This window comes from Brachycentrus maculatus, unplaced genomic scaffold, assembly GCF_059751285.1.
Source record: "Brachycentrus maculatus isolate JH-2025_06_01 unplaced genomic scaffold, ASM5975128v1 h1tg000020l, whole genome shotgun sequence".
Lineage (NCBI taxonomy): Eukaryota > Metazoa > Arthropoda > Insecta > Trichoptera > Brachycentridae > Brachycentrus > Brachycentrus maculatus.
Window position 1 is genome coordinate 145,730 of NW_028280774.1, and position 14,996 is coordinate 160,725.

General features: G+C 39.6%; 1 protein-coding gene across 1 annotated transcript in view; it reads left to right on the forward strand.

Moving 5' to 3' along the window:
• The window catches only part of LOC148313104 (neurofibromin-like), an 87,342-nt gene that overhangs the window by 58,759 nt on the left and 13,587 nt on the right, over window positions 1-14,996 (forward strand). Inside the window, exons 45-54 of the mRNA XM_088267823.1 lie at window positions 509-680; window positions 1,875-2,013; window positions 3,835-3,990; window positions 4,804-4,883; window positions 5,615-5,748; window positions 9,305-9,445; window positions 9,640-9,719; window positions 10,004-10,176; window positions 11,289-11,410; window positions 13,740-13,887. Coding sequence (XP_088123949.1) covers window positions 509-680; window positions 1,875-2,013; window positions 3,835-3,990; window positions 4,804-4,883; window positions 5,615-5,748; window positions 9,305-9,445; window positions 9,640-9,719; window positions 10,004-10,176; window positions 11,289-11,410; window positions 13,740-13,887 — 1,345 coding nt within the window. The remainder of the gene's footprint in view (window positions 1-508; window positions 681-1,874; window positions 2,014-3,834; window positions 3,991-4,803; window positions 4,884-5,614; window positions 5,749-9,304; window positions 9,446-9,639; window positions 9,720-10,003; window positions 10,177-11,288; window positions 11,411-13,739; window positions 13,888-14,996) is intronic.

Genomic DNA, 14,996 nt, shown 5'->3' on the forward strand with positions numbered 1-14,996 from the left:
AGGGAAAACAGAACTAGGAGGACCGAAAAAGACTTGACACAATCAGATCAATCAGAACATAAAATCTGGCGGTGTCAAAAGTCTGCGTAATCAGAGGGCATATATGGATGTGAAGGAGGCGAGGAGTGTATGTCAGGACAGAAGAGTGTGGCGTTCCATCCTCTCTGCCCACCCCTGCGGGGAAACGGCGTGATGGTAATAGTAGTAGTAGTAGTAGTAGATATTATGGTTATTAGAAGCAATGTGTACAAGGTACACAACACCGGGAAGGGAGGGTCAATGTTGGGATCGATAAATAAACCGCCTGATAACAATGTGTTGTCCTTCATACATAAAAAATAGGATTAATTACTATATCTCAATTCCAGTTGATGTTACTTATGTACTTATGTCTCAATTCCAGTTGATGTTACTTATCTACTTATGACTCAAATCCAGTTGATGTTACTTATGTACTTATGTCTCAATTCCAGTTGATGTTACTTATGTACTTATGTCCCATTTCCAGTTGATGTTGTCCTTCAACAACTGCTTGGATGTGGCCCGCCACCTGCCCTACCTGTTCCACGCGGTGACCTTCCTCGTGTGCTCCGGCTCCCTGAGCATGCGCGCCTCCACGCACGGCCTGGTCATCAACGTCATCCACTCCCTCTGCACGTGCACCAAGCCCAGCTTCTCAGGTGACTCTCTATGTTCTCTGCCCTACCTGTTCCACCTCCACGCACAACGCAATGAGTGGTCTAATACAGTGTTCCGGAAACTTTTTCTGTTCAAGGTCAACTGCCAAATGAAGAAATTTTAGAGGTACACCAAAGATAAAAACAAAGTTTGTTTATTATAGATTGATTATTAAAATTAATATAATGCGAAAATAAATATTACATATTATGTTTAATGCAAAATCTAAGCCTGCTTAACCCGTAAGCTGCGCATCGCATTTTTTGTCGTTTTTATAGTGTGGTAACCCACAACATAATCGAACGAACGAGCATAATCGAACACGCAAGCAAGAAATGCAGAAGGAAGCCGAGCTCGGTCCGAACAAAAACCAGGGCGTCCCATTCCGCTACCGCTCGTCCAGTGATCGAGACGCCCTTCTCCAACTGCGCTTACATTAGAATCACGCGATTATTCTTAAATATTTCTTGACTGTCATTTTCTAGAACTGAATAAATCTGTGTTAAAAGTAATCCGCTTTCATCTTGCTTTCCTTCTGTTAATTTAAGTAGGTGTTCAACTAGAACCCACAATAGAAGTACCGTTCACTGCGCATTGCATGCATAGTCGTTTTTCAACTTTACATATTTATATTAACACCTATGTATAATTTTTTGCACTTAAATTTGGTTTGAGGCATGGATGAATTAGTTCTCTTTGATTTAGTGTCGTAAAATATCAAAATTATTTAAATTTAGTGTCAATTTTATAATGAATACTTCCGGTCGTCCCGTGTTCGTCGCATGCTCTTAGTATCGTATAGTCTGTTCAATCAGTTTAGGCAATCTAAATTATCATTAACTATTTCAATCATTATTATATTTATTAGCTGTTTGGAACGAAAAGGAAGTTATAATTAACCTGTTAACCGGGCGGTCCGCTGTCCAATTCCGCAACTTGTAACGGGTGCGAATACTGATTCACTCCGTGTCTTAAATTCATGTAGAGACATGTATGGATGACTAATACCTTTGTTGTTGGATAAATATACGTCCATATATATATATATATATATACTATGATAAATATATATTTCAAGGACGTATTCATATGTCCTTCCCGTACCCGATATTGTTGACGTTGGACGTATTAATGCGTCCCGTCCGGTTAACAGGTTAATTTAATGATGGATAAACTTATATTGGTGTTCTTTGCAGAGGAGACCCAGCGAGTCCTGCGGCTGTCTCTGGACGAGTTCTCCCTGCCCAAGTTCTACAACTTCTTCGGGATCTCCAAGGTCAAGTCGGCGGCCGTCACGGCCTTCCGCAGCAGCTACCGCCACCCTAACGATAGGTGGTAAGACCTTCACCTCTGTCTTCTCTTTCCTCTTCTTTCTGGCTGCTCTACTGTAACTGCATCTCTCTATTCTACTGTCTTCTTACTACTGTTTCTTCTCTCAATCTTTCTTAGATTTTCTGATAGTTCAGTTACTCAATAGTATTGTAGGCGTGTAGCTACACTGCCAAGTTGGCAACACTGAAAATACGAATTCGCCACGGAGATTCCCGAACGAATTCAACAAAAGCGACCAACCGAAGAGAGGAGACCGAGATTCGCCTGCATCGTTTGGTTCTAAAGGACGTGTATCTAGCTTCACATTTTAATTCAAAGTTTCATTAATTAATTAGATTAAATTATAATAGTTAATATCAATAGTAATTGAAGAGTAAGAACTTATATCAATAAACGATCTGTAAGTAAGAATTCTTTAAATATCCTTTTCTGGCTTCCCGTTTTAATAACACACACACACACAAGGTGACCAAAGTATAGACATGCGTTTTTTACGCCTGCGGTCCGCTGGTGACGGGATTTCGATTTAATTCAGTTTCAATCACTACCATTTTTATACATCTCGCCATAGATAAAGAAGAATATGAAAGTCTGGGAATTAACGGGGCTTACGACCATCATAAGCTGGTTTAAGTGATCACCTATGATTGACAACCACACTATTGAAATTCTTGGAGGCTCTATATATCGCTCACTCCTTTCAAGAACGTCATAAATCAAAAATTGTCAATTTTCAGTTGTGCATGTTTTCGGAATGCCCAGAAAATGTATTATATTTCAGCAAAAGAGGCATATTTTAAACTTAATATTTACCCGCTACAGGGCAGAAAATGTTGTTTTTGCATTTTGAAGGCAAGGTATTGTTTAATTATTTTTTTAAATATACTAAATGTTTTTCAAATGGTAAAAAAACCTTCTGTTTCCGATTTAAATCTTTCTTTTCCTAAAATCGGACATACCCACACTAAACGAGGGACATCTTGCGATGACGTCTCATCACATTCACAAGTAGTTCATTTTTTCATTCAAACCCTTATCCGCACCCCAATGGTGCATAGTCCGCCTCCGTAGTGTAATGGTCAGCACGCTCGGCTACCGTTCTGGAGGTCCCGGGTTTGATTCCCAGGGGGGGAAGTAAAATAAATATAAGTGATTTTTTTCACTGTAATATTTATTCAATACTACCCTGGACTGGTACCTGAAGCGGAGGGCTGATCACCTTTCCTTCATGTGTTAACGATCGAGATAACACTGCGTTTATATGATGCAGTGCCCTATGCACCATAGGGTGCGGATAAGGGTTTGAATGAAAAATGAAATGGTGCATAGGGCACTGCATTATATAAACGCAGTGTTATCTTGATCGTTAACACAAGACGGAAACGTGATCAGCCCTCTGCTTCAGGTCCAGGGTAATATTGACCCATTTTTTATTAATGTTTTACTTGGTAAAAACCACTATTTCTTAAAATCTACTGCGACACGTGTTTCGATGCATTCCGCATCATTTTCAAACACCGTGTCGGAATGCATCGAAACACGTGTCACAGTAGATTTTAAGAAATAGTGGTATTTACCAAGTAAAACATTAATTAAAAATGGATAGATTTTACCACAAAGTGACTGCTGAATCAATTAATAATATTGACCCCCCTGGGAATCGAACCCGGGACCTCCAGAACGGTAGCCGAGCATGCTGACCATTACACTACGGAGGCGGACAAGGAGGTCACAAGTAGAGTTTTGTCTTATTTTAAAACGGAAGAGGTATTCCCGAAATGCAATACTCTGCTGTTAAATTAATTTGCTTGTTTATTTGTTCAGTCGGCTCGGCAACGAGAGGGCGTTCGCTTCCGGAAGCACAGGAACGGATCGGGAGAGGCTGTCCCTGACTTCTCTGGAGGTCATCACCGATGCGCTCCTGGAAATCATGGAGGCCTGCATGAGAGACATTCCCAACTGCGACTGGCTGCACACATGGTAAGTCTGCATACAAAACTAGTGCCCTAGTAAATATCAGAAATCTTTTTACTACTACTACTACTACTACTACTACCATCACGTTTTCATCATCCCCGCAGGGGTAGACAGAAAGGATGGAACGCCACACTCTTCCGTCCCGACATACATTCACCTCCTTCACATCCATACATCTAATCATACATGCCCTCTGATTACGCAGACTTTTGGCACCACTCGTCGTTTCGGTCGTCCTCGTTCTGTTTTCCCGCTCACATTCGCCACATATATTTTCTTAGTCATTCTCTCGTTATCCATTCGCTCCGCATGACCGTAAAGATCTCTTCCTAATCTTTTCAATTATTCCTTGTTACTTACATACCTTTCTTATATCTTCATCTTTAATTCTGTCAAACAATGATTTTCTCACATTTGTCTGAGGGCGAGCATTTCAACAGTTCTCTTTGCTTTCATCCTTCCTTTGCCAGTTCCATGTTTTGCTTCCATACATTAGTGTCGGTACCAGCACGCGGTTGTGAACCGCTAGCTTGGCTTCCATGGACATAAATCTTTGTATTAAATTTTGAGTCACCTTAGTCATTGTTCAGCCGCGCGTGTGTGTCACGGCACACTGGTGTACTGTGGCGATTAGTTACTGAGCCTCGGAAAAAATAAAAAATATCACAATGCTCCAAATTTTAATTTGGAGGCAGAAAGGATGGAACGCCACACTCTTCTGTCCCGACATACACTCCTCGCTCCTTCACATCCATACATCTAGTCATACATAAATAATATTATTCAGTATTATATAATTGTCTGTCTCTTCCTCAGGACTTCTCTGTCCAAGAGTTTTGCTTTCTGCTACAACCCGGCACTGCAGCCTCGGGCGCTCATCGTTTTTGGATGCATCAGTGAGTATCAACCAAGACACAAACATGTGATAATATGTGTGACAGATGTTCAAATGGTGAAATAAGGAAAGAACGCAAGGCTGAGATGAGCACTATCCGTCAAATTACTATTTAAAAATTTTGTTAATCGCAACGAATAAGGCTACGTTTGCCTTGCATTTTGTGGCAAATTTTTAATTAGTTGTTACAGGATATGACTAGTATGGAATTATCTGAATGCAGTTGGAATGCAATCTTTCAGACAATGTGCAGTAAAATTATGTATGATAGATTTTCCAAGGGTGATATAAGGAAAGAATGCAAGGCAATTGAGTATTGACAATATTTTTTAAATACTGAAAAACTTTCCAAAATATAAGGGAAAATTCTCTATTTTATAATATTTCATCTAAAGATAGACAAATCTTTGAAACATAAATGTTACCCGGAGAATTTGGCATTTTTTGTAAAATCGACTTATATGGATCTGTGGGATTTTGAAAGTAGGCGACACATATAGGAGTTCCAAAACTTTGAGTAGTGTACTAAAACTGACATTGATAACCGTCAATCGTGGGTAGAATTGGTGGATGTTACACATGTGTAAAGTGATCACCTAACCCAGCCTACGATAGCCGTAAGCCCTGTAAATACCCAGACTTCCATATTCTTCATTATCAATGTTGAGATGTAAAAAAATGTAATGAATGATTGCGGAGCGCTGCGTTAATGGGTGATTGGTGTGTTGCCAGGCAAGAGCATCATGGACCAGGACATCAAGCAGCTGCTCAGGATCCTGGTGAAGGCGTTGGAGTCCTTCTCCGACATAGCGCTGCTGGAGGCCATCGTGATGTGCCTCACGCGTCTGCAGCCTCTGCTGCGTCCGGTACGTACAATACAATTCTGAATGAACTCATAATGCTCTGAAACACATGGATCCACAAGGTTTTAGCTACGGGTCTATGATGCTCCATGAATGTTTTTTGTGGTGCTATACGGGAATCGTATATGCACACATGGATCTACAAGGTTTTAGCTATGGGTCTATGATGCTCCATGAATGTTTTTTGTGGTGCTATACGGGAATCGTATATGCACACATGGATCTACAAGGTTTTAGCTATGGGTCTATGATGCTCCATGAATGTTTTTTGTGGTGCTATACGGGAATCGTATATGCACACATGGATCTACAAGGTTTTAGCTATGGGTCTATGATGCTCCATGAATGTTTTTTGTGGTGCTATACGGGAATCGTATATGCACACATGGATCTACAAGGTTTTAGCTATGCGTCTATGATGCTCCATGAATGTTTTTTGTGGTGCTATACGGGAATCGTATATGCACACATGGATCTACAAGGTTTTAGCTATGGGTTTATGATGCTCCATGAATGTTTTTTGTGGTGCTATACGGGAATCGTATATGCACACATGGATCCACACAGTTTTAGCTACGGGTCTATGATGCTCCATGAATGTTTTTGGGGTGCCATATGGGAACTGTTTATGCACACATGGATCCACAAGGTTTTAGCTACGGGTCTATGATGCTCCATGAATGTTTTTTGTGGTGCTATACGGGAATCGTATATGCACACATGGATCTACAAGGTTTTAGCTATGGGTCTATGATGCTCCATGAATGTTTTTTGTGGTGCTATACGGGAATCGTATATGCACACATGGATCTACAAGGTTTTAGCTATGGGTCTATGATGCTCCATGAATGTTTTTTGTGGTGCTATACGGGAATCGTATATGCACACATGGATCTACAAGGTTTTAGCTATGCGTCTATGATGCTCCATGAATGTTTTTTGTGGTGCTATACGGGAATCGTATATGCACACATGGATCTACAAGGTTTTAGCTATGGGTTTATGATGCTCCATGAATGTTTTTTGTGGTGCTATACGGGAATCGTATATGCACACATGGATCCACAAAGTTTTTGCTACGGGACTATGATGCTCCATGAATGTTTTTGGGGTGCCATATGGGAACTGTTTATGCACACATATGGATCCACAAGGTTTTAGCTATGGGTCTATGATGCTCCATGAATGTTTTTTGTGGTGCTATACGGGAATCGTATATGCACACATGGATCCACACAGTTTTAGCTACGGGTCTATGATGCTCCATGAATGTTTTTTGTGGTGCTATACGGGAATCGTATATGCACACATGGATCTACAAGGTTTTAGCTATGGGTCTATGATGCTCCATGAATGTTTTTTGTGGTGCTATACGGGAATCGTATATGCACACATGGATCTACAAGGTTTTAGCTATGGGTCTATGATGCTCCATGAATGTTTTTTGTGGTGCTATACGGGAATCGTATATGCACACATGGATCCACAAGGTTTTAGCTACGGGTCTATGATGCTCCATGAATGTTTTTTGTGGTGCTATACGGGAATCGTATATGCACACATGGATCTACAAGGTTTTAGCTATGGGTCTATGATGCTCCATGAATGTTTTTGGGGTGCCATATGGGAACTGTTTATGCACACATGGATCCACAAGGTTTTAGCTATGGGTCTATGATGCTCCATGAATGTTTTTTGTGGTGCTATACGGGAATCGTATATGCACACATGGATCCACAAAGTTTTAGCTATGGGTCTATGATGCTCCCTGAATGTTTTTTGTGGTGCTATACGGGAATCGTATATGCACACATGGATCCACAAAGTTTTAGCTATGGGTCTATGATGCTCCATGAATGTTTTTTGTGGTGCTATACGGGAATCGTATATGCACACATGAATCCACAAAGTTTTAGCTACGGGACTATGATGCTCCATGAATGTTTTTTGGGGTGCCGTATGGGAACCGTTTGTGGACTCATGGATCTACAAGGTTTTAGCTACGGGTCTATGATGCTCCATGAATGTTTTTTGGGGTGCCATATGGGAACCATTTGTGGACTCATGGATCCACAAGGTTTTAGCTACGGGTCTATGATGCTCCATGAATGTTTTTTGGGGTGCCATATGGGAACCATTTGTGGACTCATGGATCCACAAGGTTTTAGCTATGGGTCTATGATGCTCCATGAATATTTTTTGGGGTGCCATATGGGAACTGTATATGCACACATGGATCCACATGTTTTTAGCTAAGGGTTCCTTCTGGATGCTACTAAAAAAATGTGGTGTCTTATGGGAATCGTATATATATATATATATATATATATATATATATATATATATATATATATATATATACATGGTTCCACATAGTTTTAACTAATGTTCCATGATGTTCCAAGAATGTTTGTATGGGAATCGTATATGCACACTTGGATCCACATGGTATTTGCTACGGGTCTATGATGCTCCAATAATGTTTTTTGGGGTGCTATATGGGAATTGTATATGCACACATGAATCCACAAGGTTTCAGCCAAGGGTCCATTATGCTCCATGAACTTTTCTTGGGGTGCCATATGGAATAGGTATTTGCTCACATGGATCCACAAGATTTTTTAAAATCTGGTATGATTGTTTATTTTTGTTTAATTGAACACTTGTGAAATGAGTTAATTCAGTTTTATTTCATTGCACATGACTAGTTTCGAAAACTACAGATGTTTTCATCTACAAGTGAATATTAAAACTAAAAAGCAAAAAAATCATTCAAGTATATATAGAGGTTGACAGGTTAATAATAAGAGGGGGGGTTAAGAAACTGAAATTTTTGTAAAAGGAAACAGATAATAATGGTGACGTATACATTATTGATTAATGTTTTATCACAATTAAAATTTTTATGTATTTCTAAATTGTTCATGACCTGAGCTTTGTTTGTATTTTAGTGTATGATTGTACTTTGTTAGCGTTTAAAGCAAGGGTGGCCAACCCGCGGCCTGCGGGCTTCATGTGGCCCGCCGAGTGTCTACTTGCGGCCCGCAGAGCAAATCACACATTGTATTCCTTTAGTGTACACAAAACCACCGAAAGAACATTCCATCGTGCGTAGTTCGTGTCATATCCCATATATAGAAGTATTTCACTATCCTGGAAATTTCAAGACGCATAATGACGTCAAGTAGTGAAGACGTTGGACTAAAGAAGAGAAGAGTAACAGAAGAACTGACAAGTTTTCAAGACAGATGGACTATAAACTGTTTTTTCGTGGAATTTAAAACAAAACCGACATGCCTGATATGCAAGGATTCTGTTTCTATCTTGAAAATGTATAATATTTAACGGCATTACGAGGTTAACATGCAAATAAGCAAAAAGTACCTAATATCTATCTTCTTTGCTTTGAATAATATAATAAATTTTGTTTTACGGCCCGGTAGGAAATCTCATTTCTAAAATCTGGCCCGGCTACTGAAAATGTTGGCCACCCATGGTTCAAAGCGTTACCCGCAAACAATGTGTTGAAAAGTTGGTAAAATAGGCAATCTGTTTGCAGGAATCCCCTATACATCGGGCCCTGTTCTGGGTGGCCATTTCGGTCCTGCAGTTGGACGAGCCCACCCTGTACGCCACCGGGCTGGCCCTGCTGGAGCAGAACCTGCACACGCTGGACTCGCAGGGGCAGTTTGAGTCGCAGGTGCGTATTGGGAGGAACTTTAACCCACTGGTTATTGGCTGAATAGGGTCTCTTTAAAAATTGGGGATGGTGTTGCAAATGGGATGTGCATCAAGTGGTTATCTCCTGAGTGGATTGATCCCAGAATTATGAAAAAACGATTTGAACATACTCCAAATATTTCAAACAAATAAATGATGAGTTTTTTGTTCCAGTCTCTGGAGCAAGTCATGATGGGCACCCGGGAACCTCTGGAGTGGCACTTCAAGCAGCTGGACCACGCTGTTGGCTTGAGGTACATATCAATCTGCACTCGACCATTGTGTGAGGACTAATCCCAACCTTTCTGGCCAACCTCATTCGGGTTGCCATGTCACTCGAGTTGCCATGTCACACGGGTTGCCATGTCACTCGGGTTGCCATGTCATTGTTGCCATGTCACTCGGGTTAGTGTAAGTTTGTAAAACTACCACCAAATTTTCTGGTAGTGTCCCGGTGTTTGCAGTGAGGGATCAGTAGTTAGTTAGTTCAGTAAGTCGGCTAGACCCGATTCGGACCTGACATGTGGTGTGCTTGCAGCTTCAAGTCCAACTTCCACTTTGCGCTGGTGGGGCACCTGCTGAAGGGGTTCCGCCACCCGTCGGGCACCACGGTGTCGCGCACGAGCCGCGTGCTGGCCGTGCTGCTCGCCATCACGGCCGGCACGCACGACAAGTTCCAGGTCACCAGGGACACCATCGCCTACCTGACTGGTGAGTGATGCCGAATTCAAGGTCAGATATTAACGCCGTCTGAATACGGGTGCAAATCATTGATTTCTATTGAAATAAATATTCCATGCATTTACAGTGTTTGAAAATCACGCGGAATGCATGGAAACAGAGAGTACGGCTATTATCCTTTTATCTACCCGACCGAGTTTCTCCAGGGTATGCTTGGCTACTATAGTTTAGAGACTAGAAGGAATGTGTATTTGATTACGCATTTTTATACATTGTGTGTGGTATGATGGATAATCCTGAAATTATCCGGATCATTGGTCTGTATGTTCCCGATAGTTACCTAAGACAGCGTCGGCATAGATTGTTTCACATTCCTATACACAGGACCAACCTGCCGATGGTTATGCCTGTAGGAAGAGCTACCGCTATGTTGAACAATATCACATTGGATATTGATCTGTTTCATGTGTCCGAAGGAGTTTTCCGAAGCGGGATTCTTCTACACCTTTAGCAATACGGCTGTCCAAACTTAAAACACAGTAAGGGACGTTTTTTTTGCATTTTTGGACTAAGTAGATTCTACTTAGTCCAAAAATGCAAAAAAAAACGTACTACAAAAAAAATGTCCTTTACTGTGTTTTGAATTTGGACAGCCAAATAGTATTCTTGCATATTTTCGATTTTAATGTATACGTTCAAAAATTTTTAGTTTGTAATGTATATCGTAGTCGTACAGGAGAACGTGACCAACTAACAAAACGAAAAATGTTCAGGAGGGCCATTTAAGTCACTCTTGCTTGGCAACAAAATAAACATCAATGCAGTTAGTCATTTTTAACAAGTCAGAATATTATACTTCCAATTTCAAAATCCTTTGAGATGTTTTCAGGGCAATATTAAACTAGTAAGATATCAAATAATCAATGATCACGTTTTTGTAAAAAATGCACTTGGTCACTTTTTCCTGTATGACTACGATATGTTAATTGAAAATAAATCAATTTAACTGAATTAAACACGTGTCACAGTAGATTTTAAGAAATAGCGGTATTTACTATGTAAAATTTAAATTAACTCACTGGCACTCTCAGTGGACACTTACGAACTCTGAGTTAAAGCTAATTGTGTGATGTTTCTTCCAGCCCTGGTTTGTGTCTCCGAGGAGGTGCGCTCTCGCTGCCATGTGAAGCACTCCCTGCCAAGATGGCTCCCAGACTGCACCGACAACAGCCTCATGATGGACCACCCGACCCCACAGCTACACGTAAATCCTCCATCTTCTCATTGTGCTTGTCACAACTTGACCTCTCATTTCGGTCACAACTGCCTTTATAGTGATGACACAATGTTGTCTCTATAGTGATGGCACACCCGTATAGCAGCACTGTTAGTATGATAACCATTGTTGAGTTAGATTAGACACTTATTAATCGTCTGGAGCGTCTTCAGAATCATGGTATTCGCAACATTTTGAGTGTGTCCAAATACTTGTTCACAAAATCTGGATTATCTCCAATTACAGGAGTTATTTTCATATTTGTTGTAAATATCTGGTCAAATTATAAGCTTAATAATAAAAATGAAAATGGTATTTTCTGGCGTTTCTCATGTGTGTGATTATAATCCAGGATTCGGATCTCACATACTAATATAAGAGTTTCTGCTTAGTAAAAAGCTTCTTTACATCTCACCAATAGATGTCTCTAGTGAAGTTCTAGTGTTTCATGAACAAGGTTTCTAAATTGGTTCATATATATATATATATATATATATATATATATATATATATATATATATATATATATATATATATATATATATATATATATATATATATATATATATATATATAGAACTTCTAAGAATTTAAGTAGTGTGGTTGTCAATAATGGGTAGAATTGGTGAATGTTACACGTGTGTAAAGTGATCACTTAAACCAGCCTATGACGGTCGTAAGCCCCGTAAATGCCCAGACTTCCATATTCTTCTTCATCTTTGATGAGATGTCAAAAAATAACATGGTATTCACTTTATTTTTAACTTAAGGAAATATGACCATGTTTCACCCTGTCGCACTGAATTAAAATGGCTTCATTTTAAACAACGCATAAATTCACAATCTCTCGCCCTACTATATAACATTCTTCACGACCCCAGTGCACCAATTTATCTTGTGGAAAACATCGTTTACCTTTCTGATCATGGTCTATCTTCCCAAGAGAGAACACTCTCCATTCCTTGCCACAACACAGCATTCCTCAGTAATTCCTTTACTGTCCAAGCGGCTAGACTATGAACTACCTCTACACGTAAAAAATGCACCTTCTATTTTAACCTTCAAAAAACGCCTGAAACATCATTATCTTACCTTAGAACTCTAACTGTCCATCTCCTCCTCCCCTGACCCCTCCTCTCTTCCTTAAACTTGCTACCTGATTCTACCTATTTATCATTAGAATCCTAGAATACTTTTTTGTCTAATTGTTAATAATTGTTTTTTAGTTTTTTGATAAAATCTATTACATCAGACAATAATATGTATTAACTTTTAAAATCGTCTGAGACATTACTATCTGTCATTAGAATCCTAACTGTCCATCAAACCTCCTCCCTCTACCTCCTTCCCTAAACTCCCTTCTTCCTTTGCCCTCCTTATTATCGTCTTTTGTTAATTTATGTTTCTTTTTAAATGTCAATTTGTAATTTATGTTTTTTAAATGTTCAAGTACTATCTGCCCACTGATTGCAAACGGCTATATATGGTATCAAACGTTTTGATCAATATCACTAGTCCGTCTTTGGTCGGTTGGAAGATATTGCTTTTTAGCAATAAGCCCGCCAATGTACTTTTTATTTTCTGTACATGAAGTTTAAATAAAAAATAAAATAAAAAAATTATAATTGCGTAATGAAGAGGCTAAAATAAATAAACCTTAGTAATAGAAGGGTTATAAAATAATGTGTTAGAAAATACTGATAACACTATGATGTCCCTTTTGTGATATTTACCGGAATTAAAATATTGTATTTATTACTGTTGTATTTTTGTCCGCCTCCGTAGTGTAATGGTCAGCACGCTCGACTACCATTCTGGAGGTTCCGTATTCGATACCCAAGGGGGGTAAAATAAATACTAGTGATTTTTTCACTGTAATATTTATTCAAAATTACCATGGACTGGTACCTGAAGCGGAGGGCTGATCACCTTTCCTTCATGTATAAACGATCAAAATAACACTGCGTTTATATGACAGCGCCTATGCACCATGCACCATTTGGGTGCGGATAAGGGTTATATATATATATATTTATTACTGTAATTAACGGTAATTTACAGGGTAGTTCAATAATAAGTATGTTAATTAATATAGCAACCTTAAGAGCTTAGTCTCTTTATTGGGGACAGTGAAATTGATTTTAAGATCTGTGAAGTAGAAATATCTAGAAAATTAGTTGAATTATAAAAAATAACTCTTGTAACTGCATTAAATAAATAAAATAATATAAAAAATAATTTAAAATATCAGCCGGCACCATCTATTGTCAGGAAAATGGAGTTGAATTTATAGGTATGGTTGTCGGTATGTTTTCAGCAATCGGGCTCCAGTTTCGGGCTCTCGCTCAACTTCCTGTCCATGCCCATCTCGCTGTCCAACCAGCTGCTGACCTCCTCGGACGGCGGGCGCCGCCAGAAGTCCTGGGACGTGCTGGACCAGCCGGTCCTGTACTCGGCGTACAGCAGTGAGTCGCCACTCCCCCCATTCGCCTCTGTATGCCTCTCTTAGCTAGTCACCGCGCCCATCCACCCCATCCGAGTCTGTGTGCTTCTCTATACCTCCCTATAGCTAGTCACCATGGCCATCCACCCGATCCGCCTCTGCGTTTCTCTCTATAGCTCTCTATAGCTAGTCACCGCTTCCATTCACCCAATCCGCCTCTGTGTACCTCTCTAAAGCTAGCATACCAAATAAATAGCCAAAATAAATGCTATAGTTTTTTCGCACTAATACTCATTTGACGTTATCTTATCTACATTTTTGAAATACTACTTCTTTGGCAGTGATTTAATAATAATCTATGACTGTACGACAGTTGACAGTGAAATTAGAAGGATGCATCACGTTTATCCATTCACCAACCTGCCGATCCACTCGATCTGCCTCTGTAGTGTGCTGATGGCCCCGGGTTTGATTTCCAGGAGGAGAGGGGTGTCAAAATAAATATTATTTACTTACACTTATAACCCGTATCCGCACCCAATGGTGCATAGGGCACTGCATCAAATTCACACAGTGTTTTCTTGATCATTACTTACATGAAGGCAAGGTGATCACTCTTACGCTTCAGGAACCAGTCCAGGGTAATATTAAATAAATATTACAGTTTAAAATCACTAATATTTATTTCAACCCTCCCTGGGAATCGAACCCGGGACGGTAGCTAAACACGCTGACCATTACACCAGAAGGCGGACGAAATAAATATAGTTTTTCATTTTGTTACATGAAAGAGAAGAAAGATATCGTAGTCATACAGGAGAAAGTGACCAAGTGCATTTTTTACAAAAACGTGATCATTGACTATTTGATATCTTACTAGCTTAATATTGCCCTGAAAACATCCCAAAGGATTTTAAACTTGGAAGTATAATAAACTGACTTGTTAAAAATGACTAACTGCATTGATGTTTATTTTGTTGCCAAGCAAAAGTGACTTAAATGGCCCTCCTGAACATTTTACGTTTTGTTAGTTGGTCACTTTCTCCTGTACGACTACGATATTTGATCAATTATGCAATGTTTTTCGGGATCAAAGATAAGAATGATAATGTCAAAGTCCTTATCACTGGG